Source organism: Podarcis vaucheri, assembly GCF_965113315.1.
Source record: "Podarcis vaucheri genome assembly, chromosome: 6".
Taxonomy (NCBI): Eukaryota; Metazoa; Chordata; class Lepidosauria; order Squamata; family Lacertidae; genus Podarcis; species Podarcis vaucheri.
This window is the reverse complement of record NC_138764.1, coordinates 99105415-99124716: the sequence shown is the minus strand read 5'-3', so window position 1 is coordinate 99124716 and position 19302 is coordinate 99105415. Positions and strand designations below refer to the sequence as shown.

General features: G+C 46.5%; 1 protein-coding gene across 3 annotated transcripts in view; it reads left to right on the top strand.

The window, feature by feature from the left end:
- Nucleotides 1-3363: 3363 nt before the first annotated feature.
- The window catches only part of NKAIN4 (sodium/potassium transporting ATPase interacting 4), a gene marked incomplete at its 3' end in the record, with an annotated part of 109630 nt that continues 93691 nt past the window's right edge, over nucleotides 3364-19302 (top strand). The window contains exon 1 of one of the 3 annotated variants that reach the window (XM_082226537.1): nucleotides 3364-3700. In XM_082226537.1, coding sequence (XP_082082663.1) covers nucleotides 3647-3700 — 54 coding nt within the window. In that variant the 5' untranslated portion in view covers nucleotides 3364-3646. The remainder of the gene's footprint in view (nucleotides 3701-19302) is intronic. The other 2 variants (XM_082226536.1, XM_082226535.1) reach the window with 2 other exon arrangements.

Sequence of the window (19302 nt, the reverse complement as noted above, 5' to 3'; positions counted from 1 at the left end):
TACTGTTTGCTGATTTTCAATATCCAGCCAGCTTGAATTAATCTTGTTGTGTTAGCCTTTTGGGGAGCCTTTGCTGAAAGGAGGTGTGGAAATCAAATAGCAAGACACGTGTGAATGGGCTCCTCAGCCCTGTTCCTGTGGCTGTAATTTAACTGTTTTTAATAATGCATTTCAAATTGTTGTATAGAGTGGGGAACAACTCTTGCCTCATGTTTTCATTTCTGCTTTACATTTCTCCTTTGTGTGTTCCATGTTCCGTTTGTCATTTTGATGGGCAAAGGCATCTGAATTATTTTATTTTTCTGCTCTTTTATACTCCTGCCATTTGATATACAGGTATCTCCTTTCTCTGTGTCTATCTCTTCCCTATCTATTCATTTCTCATAGCCCACTGGGTGTATGATTCCAGCAAGTGTGTTCAATTTAGTTTGATGTTTTAATAATCAAATAAAAAGGTATCACCTCCCTTCTTGCTCTTTATTGCTTATCTCTCTCTCTAAAAATATATTTATTCAGGAAATGCAAAGGGGTTTACAGCAGAGATGCTATGCTCAGATTCTCTGCCACACCATCAATTTTGCAAAAGGGAAGACTGCTTCATCAGTCATGATTCATGAACGTAAGTAAATTTGACATTTCTATCCCATGAGCTACGGTGTGATCCAAGTACTACTGTAGGTTTCATCGGATCAGGCAATGGAAAGCCCTGGCAATTCAAATCAGGGATTCCTAGAATCACAGAACCACATAATTGTAGAGTTGGAAGGGACCACGAGGGTCATCTAGTCCAACCCCCTGCAATGCAAGAGACTCCATCTCCTCCGAATATTGCGAAAGAACAATGTCAATCAACATTTGATGATCTTCTACCGGTCCACAATAGAAAGTGTCCTTTCATACTGCATTATCGTGTGGTACGCTGGTTTGACACCAACTGATAGGAAGTGCCTACAGAGGGTGGTGAGTACAGCGCAAGATATTATGGGCTGTCCCATGAATCCGCTGGATGACATTGCAGAAGAACGTTGCCTCAGGAGAGCGAAGAAAATTCTCAGGGATGATTCACACCCTGGCCAGCACTTTCTTGATCTCCTGCCCTCAGGCAGAAGATACAGAAGCATGATTAGTCGCACCAACAGGGTAAAGAACAGCTTCTATCCATGGGCTGTTAAGCTGCTGAATGAAAAAATCACAACAGGGCAACTGACTTTCGGGTTTGGTGTGTGTGTGTGTCAGTAAACGAAGAGAATTAAGACTAAGAGCTGAGTGGAGGGTGCTCGTATAATCTCACTGTATAGAAGTTGTACAAGTGACAATAAAGTATTTCAAATTTCAAAGACCACTACTTGGTAAAAGTCATCATGATGACCCTGATGTTGGGAAAGATGGAGGGCACAGGGAGAAGGGGACGACAGAGGACGAGATGGTTGGACAGCGTTCTCGAATCTACCAAAATGAGTTTGACCAAACTGCAGGAGGCAGTGGAAGACAGGAGTGCCTGGCGTGCTCTGGTCCAGGGGGTCACGAATAGTCGGACACAACTAAATGACTTAACAACAACAACAATATGCTATATGGTAATTTATGGAGCTAATAGGTATCTAAAGCTCTTTGCACATTGAGAATGTAGGCACCCTATATATAGAAATGAGCAAACTAGGGATATTTTAGGGAGCAGACTAGCAGGTGGGGCCCATTACTTACATCATAGGAGCCTACACAACACAAAACACTGTTGCTGTATGTAGGTTTTTGTTTTGTAACTTATATTTTGGAAATGTACATCCAGATTTTTTCCCTTTAAATTTTTTTGGGGCCCCCAAGAGAGTGGGGCCCTAAGCTATAGCTTGTTTAGCTTATACATAAATCTGGCACTGTGCTGTGGTCCTTTCCAACTCTATGATTCTGTGATTCTATGGTTTATCATGGCTAGTTTCTATTGCTATCCTTATCCTTCATGATTTTGTCTCATCCTCTTTTAAAGCCATCTCAGTCGGTGCCCATCGCTGCCTCCTCTGGGAGCATAGCAGCCAACTCTTGAGGCCAAGATCCCTTCTCACCCCCCCCCCATGAAATATTTGAGGGTACCGCCCACCCCCTCCAAAGTCTATGGGCATTCAAATGATGTGTGTGTGCTGTGTCATGTGACTGATTATGTGGAGTGGGGCTTATCCCCCCCCTATATATTTTTTCAAGTTGCCCACCCCTCACGTTTGGGAGCAAATTCCATCCTAGTCCAACATTCAAACCCCTACACCACACCAGGTACAAGAAAAGGGCAAAATACATTGCGGCTTACTTGGAGGCTGTCAAACTAGTTGTACATTAGTTTGTACAATTAAAATGACAGCCATTGCTATTGTAGACATAGTTTCAATTCAGTTTTTATGCATACACACACACACACACACACACACACACACACACACACACTGCTTTTTTCAAATAGAAACATTTACAGGAACTCTCATTTTCCTACTCGTATTTAAATACTGCCCCTCAATGAGGCCAAACTTAAATTCACAAAAAGTTTAGGGGTATGTGAACCCCTGCCTCACCCCATAAAAAAGCACTGTGTGTGTGTGTACATATACACATATATTTCCATACATATGTTGTTGTTGTTGTTTAGTCGTGTCCGACTCTTCGTGACCCCATGGACCAGAGCACATCAGGCGCTCCTGTCTTCCACTGCCTCCCGCAGTTTGGTCAAACTCATGCTGGTAGCTTCGAGAACACTGTCCAACCATCTCGTCCTCTGTCGTCCCCTTCTCCTTGTGCCCTCCATCTTTCCCCACATCAGGGTCTTTTCCAGGGAGTCTTCTCTTCTCATGAGGTGGCCTCAGTCTTGGAGCCTCAGCTTCAGGATCTGTCCTTCCAGTGAGCACTCAGGGCTGATTTCCTTCAGAATGGAGAGGTTTGATCTTCTTGCAGTCCATGGGACTCTCAAGAGTCTCCTCCAGCACCATAATTCAAAAGCATCCATTCTTCGGCGATCAGCCTTCTTTAGCCATACAAATATATAGCTCTAATTCTGTTTAATTGTTTCTTAACGGTTATTTCCCTCCCTGCCCCACTATGTTTTTAGTTGTTATTATTTTTACCTGTAAGCCGCCTAGAGTCCCTGTCAGGGGGGAAAGGCGGGGTATAAATGTATTATAATAACAGTAGTAGTAGTAGCAATTTAATTGCAATTAAAATGCAAACCAGAAGACAATGGGGGCCACTCTCGTCTCTGCGAGGCAGCTTCGCAACCAGTCGCGGGGAAGGTGGCCACCTCCGCGTGGCATGGCCCTTTTAAGAACCCACTCCCCCCCCCACCCGCGCTCCCAATCTCCCACCCACTCATCCATCCATCCAAGGTGGAGGTTCCCTGGCGGGGGCTCTTTCACAAAGCGCCAGGAGCACCTCCCTGGCTGCTCGGAGCAGCTGTTAGCTCAGCTCAAGCCCGGCTGCTTCCCAGGGTGGGGGGGAGAGGAGGAGGAGGAGGGGAAGAAAAAAAGAAGAAGAAAGTCTGGAAGAAGGACTCAGAAGCTTTGCGGGCTTTGGAGTCTCTTCCTCTCGCAGCGCAGCGCCGCTGAACTTGGAGATGGTAGCCGGGAGGTCGTGGTGAGGCGCTGGCGGGGTCCCCCAAGGCTCGGGAAGGATGGCGTGCTGTACGGGGCGCTGCACCCTAATTTTCCTCTGCACTTTACAGCTGGTAAGTGGAAGCGGCTGGCGCGCTGGGGGAGAGGATGCTCCCGGCGAGAACTCCTGCCTCCTGGTTGGTACCCAGGCCATTGTACAATCAAGGGTGTCGCTGGCGGAGTTTCGTCTCCCTTTTGGGGAGCGTCGCATGGAAACAGGTGAAGCGGGCTTCTTCGATGGACCACGTAGCTCAGTGCTGTCTGCACTGGCTGGCAGCAGCCAGGAAGGGGGCTGGGCAGTGGCAGACCCACATTTTTGGAGTTCTGAAGCTGGAACTGGTAAAGTGGTCCCTTTCCCAACCAGGTGCGGGGCACCACTGTTATCGTCTTCGGTGGGGTTGTCCCATGACAGATCTCCACTTTTTAAAAACTGCTAGATCTCAGGTTTGGATTAAAATGGCTGTAGTGGATTGTCTCGCATGTCAGAGTCACTGGTGTGAATAATAAAAAAATGTATATTAATCAATGTGGATTAAAGTCGCTTCTGGGGCCCCTCTGGGATCAGGGCTCCTGAAATTTAAGGTTTATTGGTTTCCTAGTAGATTCATTCTCGGGGTGGTGGTCTTCCCCCAGACTTACCAGGAGATGCTGGGGATCGAATCGACATTTTCTGCACGCAACGAATCAGCTCTGCCAATGAGTTGCTTTCCTTTCCGCATGCCTTTTGAGTCAGTTTGTTGAATTTCTAACCTGCCCCACTTCTTGGGCTTAGGGTTGAGTGCAGCTTTCTTATTTTCCCTAAATGAAAGCAATAATATTAAGAACAACAATAATAGGATAATTCCTGTCTTCTCAGCTGCCCTCACTTTTCTCTCTTAAGTTTGCCTTGTGCATCCAAAGCATGTCAAGTTATCAGCCTGGTGTGCAGCACCTTACAAAGTGTTAACAGTTCAAATTCCATACAGTTTTAGTGACCTGTGTGCCTTGCAGCCATGGGTGTGATGGTGCAACTCTGACCCATTCAAAAGGCTGCCTCCAATTAATCCGGAATAACAGCCATCTCTTTCTCGAAGTTGCTCCACATTTGTTTCTGTGGATTAGGAAACTGTATTCTGACATAGGAAGCCGTATCATTACAATGGCTTCAAGCGGATTAGTTCCCCCTTAACACGCTTTTAAGGCAACTTTTAACATTCCCTCCCATCGTGGTCACTGAAGAGCAGTGAAATAAAAGCAGATCTCCCTTTTGTAGGACTGGAGGAGATTCTAATTCCGGTTAGTGATGGTCCAATTTATCACTAAGGTTCATGCTGTTCTGGATTAATTATGCCACAGGTCTTGTGTATATGGCAAGCATCTAGGCAGGCAGGCAGACAAGCAAGCAATAAATAAATAAATCCACCCTTGCAGATTCCGTGCACAGTGGTTAAAATGTTGTAAAAAAGCTAGCAAATCCCTGGTAAATCATTTCTGTACATATCACCGAAAGTCAATCCTATAGCCTCTTGCATTTTTCCTCCATCTGCCTTTCTCAGAGGCGAAAACTGCACAGCATGAAGAGACATTAAAAATATTCAGGATAACAACAAACCAGAAAAATTCTTGCATGCCAGGTGAGGTCCACATCACCACCGCTGTTGACATGCGCTTAAGCTGGTTGTTGAGTGGCCCTACAGAACTAGTGGCTTTCGGAGACAATTTGGCTTCCTAATTTTTTGCCTTTTCATCCCACTTCTGTCCTGTTCCAAATTACGGATTGCTACATGGAAACCCCAAACCTGGTTCATTTTGTGTGTGCACGATAGAGAAAACTTTCCATTGCTTTCAGCTCTGAAAGGAAAGGGAGGCCACACAGACAAAAGACACCTGGCTGCCAAATTCTTTCAAAAATCCTTATCCTTGAGAACTGGGTTTTTAACAGCTCCAGAAACGACTGCCTTTGCATCCACCTCGTTTTGGTAATAATGTGCTCGTGCTGTTCGCTGTTGTGACTTACAGATGTTTTTCCGTCCAAGTTTTAAAATGTAATTTATTTATTTTTTGGATGGAATCCCCCTGTTTCCCTGTCTGTTGGGGAATAGGAGAGGTCTTGGCTATTCCGCTTGATCTGAAACTGGAATTGGAACAGCCAGGCTTCACCCCCCACCCCGCTATCCAAGGGGAACTGCTAAAGTTCCACACATAGTCTCTGGAATAGTCATGATGAGCAAAACTGCCAAAGGTCATAATTTATATTGAGTAGCATATAAGGCTCTATTGAGTGTGCTAATTCTTTTTCCCTGCTACAGCATGTGCTTGGCCAGTGAGCTGGGATGTCTGCCAGCCTGAAACAAACAGCTTAAAGCATTCTCAGCGTTACAGATTGCAAAGTACAGTTGGTGGGGGATTTCGTCTCTCTCTCTCTCTCTCTCTCTTTGAGGGCAGGGGGACAAATTCTTGTCTGAACTGTGCATGGAGAGCAGCTCTCTGTTGAAATAAGGCTCCCACCCCACCCTTTCAGGCATTCCACATACTTGCCCAGCACTGGACAGCGATAAACAAAGGTTTGGCTGTTTTATGATTGTCTGCGGATTGAGCTTGTAGCTGGAAGTTTCCCTACATGTCAATTTCTAATAGGAGACAGGGTCTTTCTCGCCTTAAAAGGGCAACGCGCTCCGTTTGTTTCATTGTGAAGTTGGCACTGCTCCTCCAAATGCGCTTCGTTTTAAAAAGAGACTCTTTAGGTCTTGCTTGGGAAAAGAGGGACGTTAAACAATCAGGTTGCAAGCTAACGTTAGGAAACGTTTCAGCTGAAATAAGGTGCTTTCGGGGATTAGAAGCGAAGAGGAAGTTTTAATTGGGATTGAATTTATGCTGATGGGCTGGTGTCTTCCGTTGTTCATCGTCACCAGTGAGCTCAGGCGGTCTGTTCTTTTTGAAAACTTTAAATACTGATATAAAATTTGGGTGTTTGTTCAATGTAATCACTATATTTCTGCAGAAAAAGTACACCCGTTTGCGTTTCATGCATTGAAATCAAGAACTAGTGCTCACTGTAGTGAGTTGTTTATTTATTTATTTTTAAGTGCATGTTTATCTTGGCTCATCTTGCTGTTTAAATATCATCGTTGTCCTTTAATATGCACTTTTGAATCATTGGGGCTCTTCTTTAATTCCTTCCCCACCCCCCAGTAATTATTGTTGCTGGCCTTCACTTTTGACAAGCGTGGGAGTTCTCTGGTATCCAAGATACTGAAACAAAGAACCCCAGGCATGTTTTATTTATTTATTTATTTTGAAGAGAGGGAGAGAGAGAGAGACCCTCCTCCCCCTTGAAGAATCAGCTTGCTCATTTCCCCCAGCCACTTTTGGATGTCATCGCCTTAGAGACTTCCCACGGCATTTGCCTCGGCGAAAAGGGAGAGGTCAAAAAAACGCAAAGTTGGGGGGGGGGTTTCTAAAGCACGCTATCTAGCATCCCTGCCCATGCCTCCCACCCGCCCACCCCACACTCTCCCCCTGCTTTCTCCCCGAAGAGTGAGATCACAAGTTATTGGCGAAACTCCCAGTGAGTTACTGGGTGAAACGATGAGATTTTGCCTGGTCTGTTTCCAATTGCTCTGGTTATACTGTGTGACATCATGCATCTGGCCAGCGATGGAACCTAATGGGCGCCATCCAGCACATGTTGATGGACCCTATGAAGCATATAAAAAAAGGAGATGTCCATACCCATTCATAAAGTATAATGAGATGGACCCCTTTTTGTTCATCGCTGTGGCTTTTTTTTTGCTGGCTGCTTTGAATTTGTGGTGCCCCATTGCTCTTCCCGGAGAACAACGCTGTGAAATCACTTGAGACAGTGGGGAGGTTGGGTGCTGGGCAGCACTGTGTTAATGGCAGTGGCGTAGTGTGGGGGGTGCAGGGGGGGCCGGCCACACCGGGCGCAACATCTGGGGGCTAGGGGGCGCAAATCCACGGGTTAGGGGGCACAAATCCACGGGTTAGGGGGCGCAAATCCACGGGCTAGGGGGCGCAAATCCACGGGTTAGGGAGCGCAAATTACTTGCCTTGCCCCGGGTGCTGACAACCCACACTACACCACTGGTTAATGGTTAACTTCCTTGGCACCCCCCTCCCCCAAAACACAGTTCTTTCCACCTCCCCTCCTTGCCTTTTTCCTGGCAGGAGACTCTGCAAGTCTTTTTTTCTCTCTGTCTCTCTCTGAATAGTTTCCCTTCTGCATTTAGGTCTCCTTTGAAGAGGCTTTCTATTAGTATTACAGGAGCTAGCACTCTTCACCCCTCTGGTCCTTAATGGATTTTACTGCTTCGGCAATCAGCTTCACAGCCTCCTCATTGTTGCATTTCCCTTTTTTTAAAAAAACCCACCCCTCCTAATTCCTGGTCTATACATGTACAAGAATGAATGGGTGCTATGCCTCTTCCGGTAGGGGTGCATCTGGCAAGGCAAGCTCCATGTGAGTCCACCAAACTTTCCTAGGTTCAGGAGAAGGCATGCTGTTGGCGAGTGCATCTTTTAATCTGGCAAGAGAAGCTCACTCTGAGGTCAGCGGAAGCCCATCAAACTTCTCCAGGTTCTGGAGAAAGACAAATGGTCTCCCTGTTATCAAGCTGAACCTTTGATACACTCAAAAAGCAGCAAGATGTCTTTATAGAGCAACATTGGAAAGGACACCCCCTGCCCCAAGTTGGGGAAGGAGCAGGGTGGGTGGCAAGCACAGATTTCAGAAGGCAACCAAGGCTAATCCAAAATCAGTGGAGCTTTGTATATAACTTTTGCAAGATATACATAGGAAGCTGCCTTCTACGAAACCAAACCATTGGTCCCTCTATCTCAGTATTGTCTATATCAGGGGTGGGGGGCCTTTTCTGCAAGCTGCCAATCACTTGTTGCCATAGTGACATCAGTTGACGCTGTGCTTTGAAGTCCCAACTTCTGGGACTTCAAAGTGCAGCATGGGGCTGTTTGAAAGTGCTTTTGCAAACAGCCCCACCTTGCTCATTGACCTTCTGAAAACCAGTATAAGCAGCAACACGGTGTTGCTTGCAAAAGGGCTTTCAAAAAGCCTTGCCTTGAGCTTTGGGTGTGTGTGTCTGTTCTGAACTTGGGAACAGGTGTGGGCAGCCAAGCTGAGCAGGGTTGCACTTTCCACTCACCAGCTGGTGAGCAGAGTCTGCAAACCTGCCAACTCCAGGGCTTTGTTTCGCCAGAGCATTCCCCACATTCCATCCAGGCAAAAACACTCAAGGAGGCTGTGAAGCAAGGGATGTTGCCTGGAGGGAGGGAAGTGTGGGCTGGAAGGAATTCCAAGGGTAACATAGAGAGGCCTAGAGGGCTGCATCCAGCCCCTACACCTGAGGTTTCTCAACCCATCTGTACTGCCTGAGATTGCAGGACAAGGCCTGTATGATATGGAGGAGAATTTAAATTCCCTCCACCACCTAGAAACCTAGATATCAGGGAGAAGGTGTCTAACCTAGTCTTTTCTTGTCACACTAGATTTTTATAAAAAAGGAATTCTGCCCACCCTTACAACACCCCAGTCCAGTGGCGTAGCGTGGGTGGTGCAGGGGGTCCGGCTGCACCGGGCGCAACATCTGGGGGGGGGCGCGCTCGCACTCGCAGCTCTCTGCCCCTACCTGGCTCACTCACCCTCTCTCACTGCAGTGCTGGCTGTGCAAATCTGATCCGAGCCGCTGGGTCGCAGCCCACTGTGGAGGGGGTGGGTGCCAGGCGTGCGGTGCGGAGAGAGAGCGAGGGACTATCTGGGGGAGGGACAGTGCAGCGGCCGCCCAGCGCAGCGCTGAACGCGGGAGAGAACCACACCAGACCAGCCCAGGCAGCAGCAAGAAGAAGCTGGCAGTGGCGGCAGGTTAGGGGTTAGGGGGCGCAAATTACTTGCCTTGCCCCGGGTGCTGACAACCCACGCTACGCCGCTGCCCCAGTCTCACACTTGAGGTTTCAAAACAGATGCAGCTATGCTGGCTTTTCCATGCTATCTTTGCAGAATATTTCCTGCCTTATTTGCAGGTTTTCTACCTGCATGGAAATGTTGGCATGCAAAGTTCCATTCCAAGGTGGTATAGCCCTACTAGAAGGTTGTACCAGCTCAGAAACCACACACACGCACTTCAGAACCGTCACCTTTCCTCTGGGTTGCATCCTGCTGCTCAGCTCCCCAGCTCCATCCCACTTGATGTCTTCTCATTTGAGCCAAGCCATGGATACATTTGCTTCTTAATTGATGCCTGCTAATGGTTTCCTTTGTGTAAAAAATAAAATAAAATAAAAGTGGGAGGAGGGAGGAACAAACCCTCTGGATGGTACATAATCCAGACTTAAATGGACTGAGCCTACGGACTGCACTGACTGCATGACCCCCTTTCTCACAGAAGGTCCCATCTGCCACCTTCACTCCAGACTCCCCACCATCCATCTGCTTATAAACCAGGTGCCTATGAGCACAACAGCATCACGTGGGATGTTTGGAGGAAAAAAATGGGGTGGAAAATCCCTTGCTACTAATTATCAGCACACACAAGCACGGTTTTTAAATAAGCGGTGGCTTTTGCAAATTTGGTTACAGTAAAAAAGAAAAAGAAAAGTACACCAGAAGTAGATTTTGTTATGCACATATAACTATAGTTGGAAAAATGAACAGGTGTATTATCATTGGCAGCTAATTTTTGGTCTTTCTGTAATGGTAAGAGACAAATGTGGTGCTGTGTTAATTCCGGGTTGCGGACCATGTCTAACACCAAATATGCATGTTGAGTCAGGCTGAGGGTATGTAAACCCCCTACAGGTCTGAAGTGTGGGGTTGCCTCTTCCAACACCCCAGAGAATAGGAGGACATAGGAAGGTGCCACATTCTGAGTCAGATCATTGCTCCATCTAGCTCAATATTGTCTACTTTGACTGAAAGTGGTACCCCAGGGGTTTAAAGCAGAAGTCTTTTCCCAGACCTAACTTGGAGGTGCTGGGATTGAACCTGGAACATTCTGCATGCAAACAAAGACTCTTCCACATGACTGGGGGCGCCACATGTCTCATGTTTGAAGGGATGTTCTGCCCAAGACCAATTTAAAGATACGTGAGCATAAGATGGACAGCAAATTAAGTAGGCACACAGGTCATTTCCACCATGGTGAGATGGATTGTTGTTGTTGTTGTTTAGTCATTTAGTTGTGTCCGACTCTTCGTGACCCCATGGACCAGAGCACGCCAGGCACTCCTGTCTTCCACTGCCTCCCGCAGTTTGGTCAAACTCATGCTGGTAGCTTCGAGAACACTGTCCAACCATCTCGTCCTCTGTCGTCCCCTTCTCCTTCTTCCCAACATCAGAGTCTTTTCCATGGAGTCTTCTCTTCTCATGAGGTGGCCAAAGTATTGGAGCCTCAGCTCCAATGGATGGATAGCATTTCTATTTAAATTATAGTAATTATTTATGCCTTTGCACCTATACGTATAAACTAGCCCAGGCAACGCTTAGGGACACCTGCACCCTCTCTTTCAGCAGCGTGCAAAAAAAGAATTGCAAAGATAATTATGCTTCCTTGCATGCATTAGGGTGCTAAAAGAGCAGTGCTCAAGGAACTTCTTGGTTCATATCGCTCAGGTTCTCATCTACCGTGATGCTCCAGCTAGCAGGACTAGACCAGCCCTGCAGATGGGAATCAAAAATACATTCCTCTTGACGGTATGGAATGTAAAGGTAGAAGAATCCTGGCAGCTGTCCATGGATATTGGGTGCTGATGCCAGGCCTAGGTTTACATTCTGTGCAGCTAAAGAGAAAAATGTGCATTCTCCACAATGCACGGCGGGGCATTGTGGGAAATGAACATGGCAGTCCCCATTTTAATTGCTGGCTGTAAAGGGAGGGGATGCGGGTGGCACTGTGGTCTAAACCGCTGAACCCCTTAGACTTGCCGATCAGAAGGTCGACAGTTCAAAGCCCCACGACGGAGTGAGCTCCCGTTGCTCTGTCCCAGCTCCTGGCAACCTAGCAGTTCAAAAGCACACCAGTGCAAGTAGATGAATGGGTACCACTGCATTGGGAAGGTAAATGGCGTTTCCGTGAGCTCTGGTTTCCATCACTGTGTTCCAGTGTGCCAGAAGCTGTTTAGTCATGCTGGCCACATGACCCAGAAAGCTGTCTGTGGACAAACACTGGCTCCTTTGGCCTGAAAGTGAGATGAGCGCCGCAACCCCATAGTCGCCTTTGACTGGACTTAATCGTCCAGGGGTCCTTTACCTTTACCTTTTATAAAGGAAGAAGTATTTATTATACCCTATCCTTCTTCCGAGTGACTTGAAGTGGCACACACACACATTTGTGTACATGCATGCCCCTTTCTTTTATCAACACAACAACCCCGTGGGTGAGGTTGGACCCAGCTCAGCTCAGCTACTTGGCTGGGGGCGGTTCTGAATGTGAGGCACCACCGTCCTGACTCTGTAGCCGCAACATCATGATGACTTTTATCAGGTAGTGGTCTTTGAAATTTGAAATACTTGTCACTTGTACAACTTGTATACAGTGAGATCACACGAGCACCCCCCACTCAGCTCTCTTAGTCTTAATTCCCCTCCTTTACAGATGCACACCCACCAAACCCGAAGGTCAGTTTCCCTGTTGTTATCTTTTCATTCAGCAGCCTAAAAGCCCATGGATAGAAGCTGTTCTTTACCCTGTTGGTGCGACTAATCATGCTTCTATATCTTCTGCCTGAGGGCAGGAGATCAAGAAAGTGCCGGCCAGGGTGTGAATCATCCCTGAGAATTTTCCTCACTCTCCTGAGGCAACGTTCTTCCTCTATTTCATCCAGTGGATTCACGGGACAGCCCATAATATCTTGTGCTGTATTCACCACCCTCTGTAGGCACTTCCTATCAGTTGGTGTCAAACCAGCGTGCCACACGATAATGCAGTATGAAAGGACACTTTCTAGGAGATCATCAATTTTTTGTCTCTGGGCAAAAAAAGCACACTCATTACATAAAAACAAACAGCTTCACCAAAAGCTTGGCCAGAGATAAATAGCTTCTCAGGGAAATAGGAGAATCTCTTTAGGAGCCTTAAAGGATGGGTGGAGGGGCTTCAGTCCTGTAATGGCTTATTCACACATGAGGGTTACATGAGTGACAGCTCACACAAACAAATTTTTCATTGACGGGGGAATGTGAACCTGTGGATCTTTGTTGATCTCTTGGCTTTCAGTACCATTGGCCATGGCATCCTTCTGGATCAGCTGTCCATGTGGGGAACAAGAGATATTCCTTTGCAGTGGTTCAGCTCTTACTTTTGGGGACCTGACCCCAGAGGTTGGTGCTGAGGAAGTCTTGTGTGGGGTTCTGCAGGACTCACCCTTATTCCCCGTGTTATTCAGCACCTGCATGAATTCATTTTGAGGAACCACCCAGGGTTTCCGAGGGCATTTTCAGCAGTGCACTGATCGCCTGCAACCCTATTTCTCATGCTCATCGCAAGCAGTTGTAGCAGGGGATGTGCTGAACCAGTGTCTGGCTGCATAACGGCCCCAGATAAACAGAAGCTCAATCTAGATAAGACACAGACGCTATTAGTAATAATTAGTAAATTCAATAGGACTTAATCCCAAACAAATGTGTATAGGATTGCAGCCTCATTTCATTGGTCCTGGGGTGTACTTTTTAATTGCAGTGTGAGGAGAGTTGTAAATGAGGGGTGTGTGTGTGTCTGTGTGGTGTCTGTGTGTGATGTGAAGCTTGCATAATGCCAACTCTCCCTGCCAATTCTCTCACCAGCAGAACAAGAAGCAGATTAAAGGGTCAGTTTGAGCTCCCCCCCTTCTCTTCCTCCCTCCCTCTTCCCTTCTTCTACAGTCGATTAGGGGTTGATGATGGTGCCTGATGGCCCCTTTCCCCTCACACAGAGCTCTCTCCCCCTCTGGGTTGTCCTCTGCCCCAGTTTTCCTGGTACTTGCTGTGGCTGGACTGTTGATAGGGATGGACTACCATGGCTTTGACCTACAAAGCCTTAAATAGCTCTGGACCGCAATACCTCAAGGACTGCCTCTTTCCATATGAACCTACCCAGACCTTGAGATCATCTTCTGAGGCCATTCTTCGTGTGCCTCCTCCATGAGAGGTCCAGAGGGTGGCAACATGAGAATTGGCCTTTTCTGTAGTGGCTCCCCATCTGTGGAATGCGCTTCCCAAGGAAGATTGCCTGGCACCTTCATGATACACCTTTAGGCACCAGGCAAAAACGTTCCTCTTTAACTAGGTCTTTGGTTGATTGGATTGACATCCTATCTCCTTTTGGGGGAGGGTTATTGGGTTGTTGTTGTTTTTATTTTGATTATGTATTTTGTGGTTTTATATTCTGATTTTATCCTGTGAACCACCCAGAGACCTGCACATATAAAGGTAAAGGTAAAGGGACCCCTGACCATTAGGTCCAGTCGTGGCCGACTCTGGGGTTGCGGCACTCATCTCGCTTTATTGGCTGAGGGAGCCGGTGTACAGCCTCCGGGTCATGTGGCCAACACGACTAAGCTGCTTCTGGCGAACCAGAGCAGTGCACAGGAACACTGTTTATCTTCCCGCCAGAGTGGTACCTATTTATCTACTTGCACTTTGACGTGCTTTTGAACTGCTAGGTTGGCAGGAGCAGGGACTGAGCAACAGGAGCTCACCCCGTTGCGGGCATTCGAACCGCCGACCTTCTGATCGGCAAGTCCTAGGCTCTGTGGTTTAACCCATAGTGCCACCTGCGTCCCCCTGCAGGTCTAGGGTGGTACATAAATTCAGTAAATAGTAGTAATAATAATACCATCAGCACATAACTCTGGTGGCCAAAAGCTGGCACTGGCTGCATAACCGCCAACATCTTGAGTCCCAAAACCAAGACGTGCATCTTCCTGCATCTGCTTCTGTGAGAGTCATATGATCCATGGGAAATCATTGAGCTTCAGTGACACTTTGTTCAGGGCTGTGCTCACACGGCACCCCAAAACACACATTTTGGGGCACCACGCTTTTTAGAAGGTGAGATCTCAACACAAGGAAGCAGGATGCTCATTTTTTATGGGACACTTGCAGGATATGTGGCTGCCCATATATCACTGGGCCAGGTTCAGTGGTTTTGTACTAATTTACAAGGCTAATAATAATAATAATAATAATAATAATAATAATAATTTTATTATTTATTCCCTGCCCATCTGGCTGGGTTTCCCCAGTCACTCTGGGCAGCTCCCAACAGAACATTAAAACAAAATAAAACTTCAAACATTAAAAACTTTCCTAAACAGGGCAGCCTTCAGATGTCTTCTAAAAGTCAGATAGTTGTTTATTTCCTTGACCTCTGATGGGAGGGCGTTCCACAGGGCGGGCGCCACTATCAAGAAGGCCCTAGCAACTTGGGTTCAGGTAATGTTACGTGTTGGGTTTAAGCCCAACCACTGAGAACTTTGGGGGAGTCGGATGCACAGCTTTCAACTGCTAGAAGCCATGCATTCATTGTTGTTCACCTGTGGGTCTCCTTTCTGATCAAGTTTAAGTTGCCTTATGAGGAACGGCTAAGGGAGCTGGGCATGTTTAGCCTGGAGAAGAGAAGGTTAAGGGGTGATACGATAGCCATGTTCAAATATATAAAAGGATGTCACATAGAGGAGGGAGAAAGGTTGTTTTCTGCTGCTCCAGAGAAGCGGACACGGAGCAATGGATCCAAACTACAAGAAAGAAGATTCCACCTAAACATTAGGAAGAACTTCCTGACAGTAAGAGCTGTTCGACAGTAGAATTTGCTGCCAAGGAGTGTGGTGGAGTCTCCTACTTTGGAGGTCTTTAAGCAGAGGCTTGACAACCATATGTCAGGAGTGCTCTGATGGTGTTTCCTGCTTGGCAGGGGGTTGGACTCGATGGCCCTTGTGGTCTCTTCCAACTCTATGATTCTATGATTCTAAGTTAAGAACCTTTGTCGCATAACAAACACTTTCTTTTCCCAGGAAGCACTTTAAGTGTTTATTCCAGGAAGTGTTTCCCTTGGTTTCATGGTGACTTTTCACTCTTCCGTCTTCTGTTCGCCTTCTTTCTACATGCCATGGTTATTGTTGTTGTTTAGTCATTTAGTCATGTCCGACTTTTCGTGACCCCATGGACCAGAGCACGCCAGGCACTCCTGTCTTCCACTGCCTCCCACAGTTTGGTCAAACTCATGTTGGTAGCTTTGAGAACCCTGTCCAGCCATCTCATCCTCTGTCGTCCCCTTCTCCTTGTGCCCTCCATCTTTCCTAACATCAGGGTCTTTTCCAGGGAGTATTCTCTTCTCATGAGGTTGCCAAAGTACTGGAGCCTCAGCTTCAGGATCTGTCCTTCCAGTGAGCACTCAGGGATGATTTCCTTCAGAATAGATTGGTTTGATCTTCTTGCAGTCCATGGGACTCTCAAGAGTCTCCTCCAGCACCATAATTCAAAAGCATCAATTCTTCGGCGATCAGCCTTCTTTATGGTCCAGCTCTCACTTCCATACATCACTACTCATGCCATGCTTAAGAAACGCTAATGAGGAAGCAGCCTACAACTAAAGAAATGGGTTGAAAACCATCCCCAAAGAGAAAACATAGGCGTGACAAGTTGCAAGGAAGAGGGACAAGGAAAACCAGCTCAGTCAGGACCTCTGGAGCACATGAGGCAACTGATGTGAAGCAGCCTCTTGCTTACCAGAGACTCTTGGAGCAATAAAGTGGCAAATCTCCAAGGTGCCGTAAGACCACTTTTACGAATCTAAATAAATAATGATTATAATGATCAGCAGGTCCGGAGGCCTCAGCTGGTGCAGAGCAACATATGGTGACTCCCATTAACTTTTGGATCACGCACACGGTTTCCAAATGGCCTCTTTCGAAGCTTCTCTCCTGTGTTTGGTTACACTCCTTTGTAATAATAACAGAGGTCTCCCTCGTGAGTTTACTCCACTGTCTCGATATGTATTGAGTAGCTGCAGATTCACGGCCGGGTGTATTCCCTTAGCGGGGAGAGCCGAATGCAATGTGTGTCAGGAGGCCAAGCTTTGATATGTCTCTGTCCTTGACCTTTCCCCTTTCCCTGGGCATTGTCTGGGGGAGTACAGGGCATGAATTCAGGTGGAGGTCAAGATTCTCAGCTTCCACCGGCTGTCTTCCTTGCACCGCCATCACACAGCAGCTGTCACCGACTGAATTGCCAGTTTAAGGTGCTCACTCTAGTGTTTAAAGACCTAAATGGCATTGGCCCCAGGTATCTGAAATGCAAGGTCCGTATAGTTAAAGCTCTGGTTTTCCCAGTAGTGATGTATGGAAGTGAGAGCTGGACCATAAAGAAGGCTGACCGCCGAAGATTTGATGCTTTTGAATTATGGTGCTGGAGGAGACTCTTGAGAGTCCCATGGACTGCAAGAACATCAGACCTCTCCATTCTTAAGGAAATCAGCCCTGAGTGCTCACTGGAAGGACAGATTGTGAAGCTGAGGCTCCAAGACTTTGGCCACCTCATGAGAAGAGAAGACTCTCTGGAAAAGACCCTGATGTTGGGAAAGATGGAGGGCACAAGGAGAAGGGGACGACAGAGGACGAGATGGTTGGACAGTGTTCTTGAAGCTACCAGCATGAGTCTGACCAAACTGTGGGAGGCAGTGGAAGACAGGAGTGCCTGGCGTGCTCTGGTCCAGGGGGTCACAAAGAGTTGGACACGACTAAACGACTAAACAACATCTGAAATGCACATTTGGGTGTTGAGACCAGCAATGGGGTCTTTCCCTCCAGCCCTGTATTCATCACTGTTGCATTTCACCTTCCATCAAAAGTGCATTATTCATTCCACTGCTGGCTGCGCTCAAATCACATAACTTATGAAATTTATGTAAATAGTTAAGTAATATAAATTGCCATACTTGACCCCATTCATTTCATTGCAAAGGAAACACGAATGCAAAACAGGGGGAAATGTATAGTAGTAGTAGTAGTAGTAGTAGCAGCAGCAATAATAATAATAATAATAATAATAATAATAATAATAATAATAATAATAATAATTTGCTGCCCATCTGACTGGGTGGCCCCAGCCACTCTGGGTGGCTTCCAACAAATCAAAACACAGTAAAACATCAAACATAAAAAAATTCCCTATACAGGGCTGTCTTCAGATGTCTTTTAAAAGTCAAAAAGTTTTTTATTTCCTTGACATTGGATGGGAGGACATTCCACTGGGTGGGCATTTATTCCTGCATTTCCACATAATCAATTGTGTTTCATTTACGGACTTATAGCAACTATATTTGCCGCACACAACGCTGTTTCTGTTCTGTTCTGTTCCACTTCCACCAGGAACTACGTTATTCCTCACGCTGTCCGCTGTGGGAGAATTACACAACTTGCCCAATTTGCATAATTAATTATGTAAATTTGGTAAGTTATGTCATCACTGCATTGTTCCAGTCCATTCATTTCAGTGAAAAGGAAACGTCATCAGTTACATATTTGCAGATGGAAAGCAACAACCGTGAATACCGACTGCATTCACTGGATGGATTTCAATTCTGGATGTGGGATGAGTTCACAAACACCATCAATTTCTGCTCCTGTTTCTGTTCTATTTGGAATTGTCTGGCATCCCAGCACATGAATGCTGAGCTGTGCCTCCCAAACCATATAAGACACTTCATAGTTCATGCAGAAACCTGTTTGCTGCAGGGCACCAGTGCCTCATAACATTGTGTGTGCATTTCTGGATCTGGGCCACTTTAGGAGTGTAAATGGGGCGGTTCAAGTCTCCCCTAAAACCGCACTTGGCTGTGAATTGTGCAACTGATGGCAAGAGAGCGAAAGGCGTGGTAACAGAATATGGTTTTCTACAAACGTCTGGGACAAAAAGAGGATTGTACGTCTTTCCAGCAGATGAATAATGTCCCCTTTGTTCCGTTTCCTAGATGACAGTTGACTCTACAAGTAGCAGGATCCATTCTGTTGCCAAATATACATTTGCAATCTGTGAACTGGGATGGAGAAAACTCTTGAATGAAACGCTTGAATAAAGGGAAAAAAGAAGGCGACGGGCCAATAAATCTCAGAGTTGGAGTTAATTCACGTGATTAGCACAGCACCACTGCCAACTCAGTGCTTTCCCAATATTTTAGACTTTCTTTATTGCAAAGATCGGTCTTTGGAAGAAGTGGGTTTGCAAGACCTCCCAGCCAACTATTAATTGTACAACCTGAATTTCCTGGTATGTGATCAGACTGGTATGTACTGAGCTAAATCTTAGAACAATAGGATCCAGAATGCAGTAGTCTGATTGGTCCGCAGGAGCCACCCAATCCAGCTCCAGGTAGAAGTGAATCAGCAACCTGATTGGCCTGCAGGAGCAGCCAATCAGGCTTCTGGAGGAAGTGAATCCACAGCTTGATTGGCCTAGAGGAGCAACCCGGAATTAGCCAATCACGTGGGGCCCATTGTGTAAATAATGTATATATAGCTAGATGTTTTAGGGAAAGCTTCATTCATTGCTACTATGAGCTGAATAAAGAGCATGAAATTCACACTCGACTCCAAATATATTTCAGAACCCTTCCCCATAACAGCAACAGTCTGGAAGTACCAACAGTCTGGAGTGTTTGTTGGTAGGAGGCCAAAAAAGCATACATAATAATGG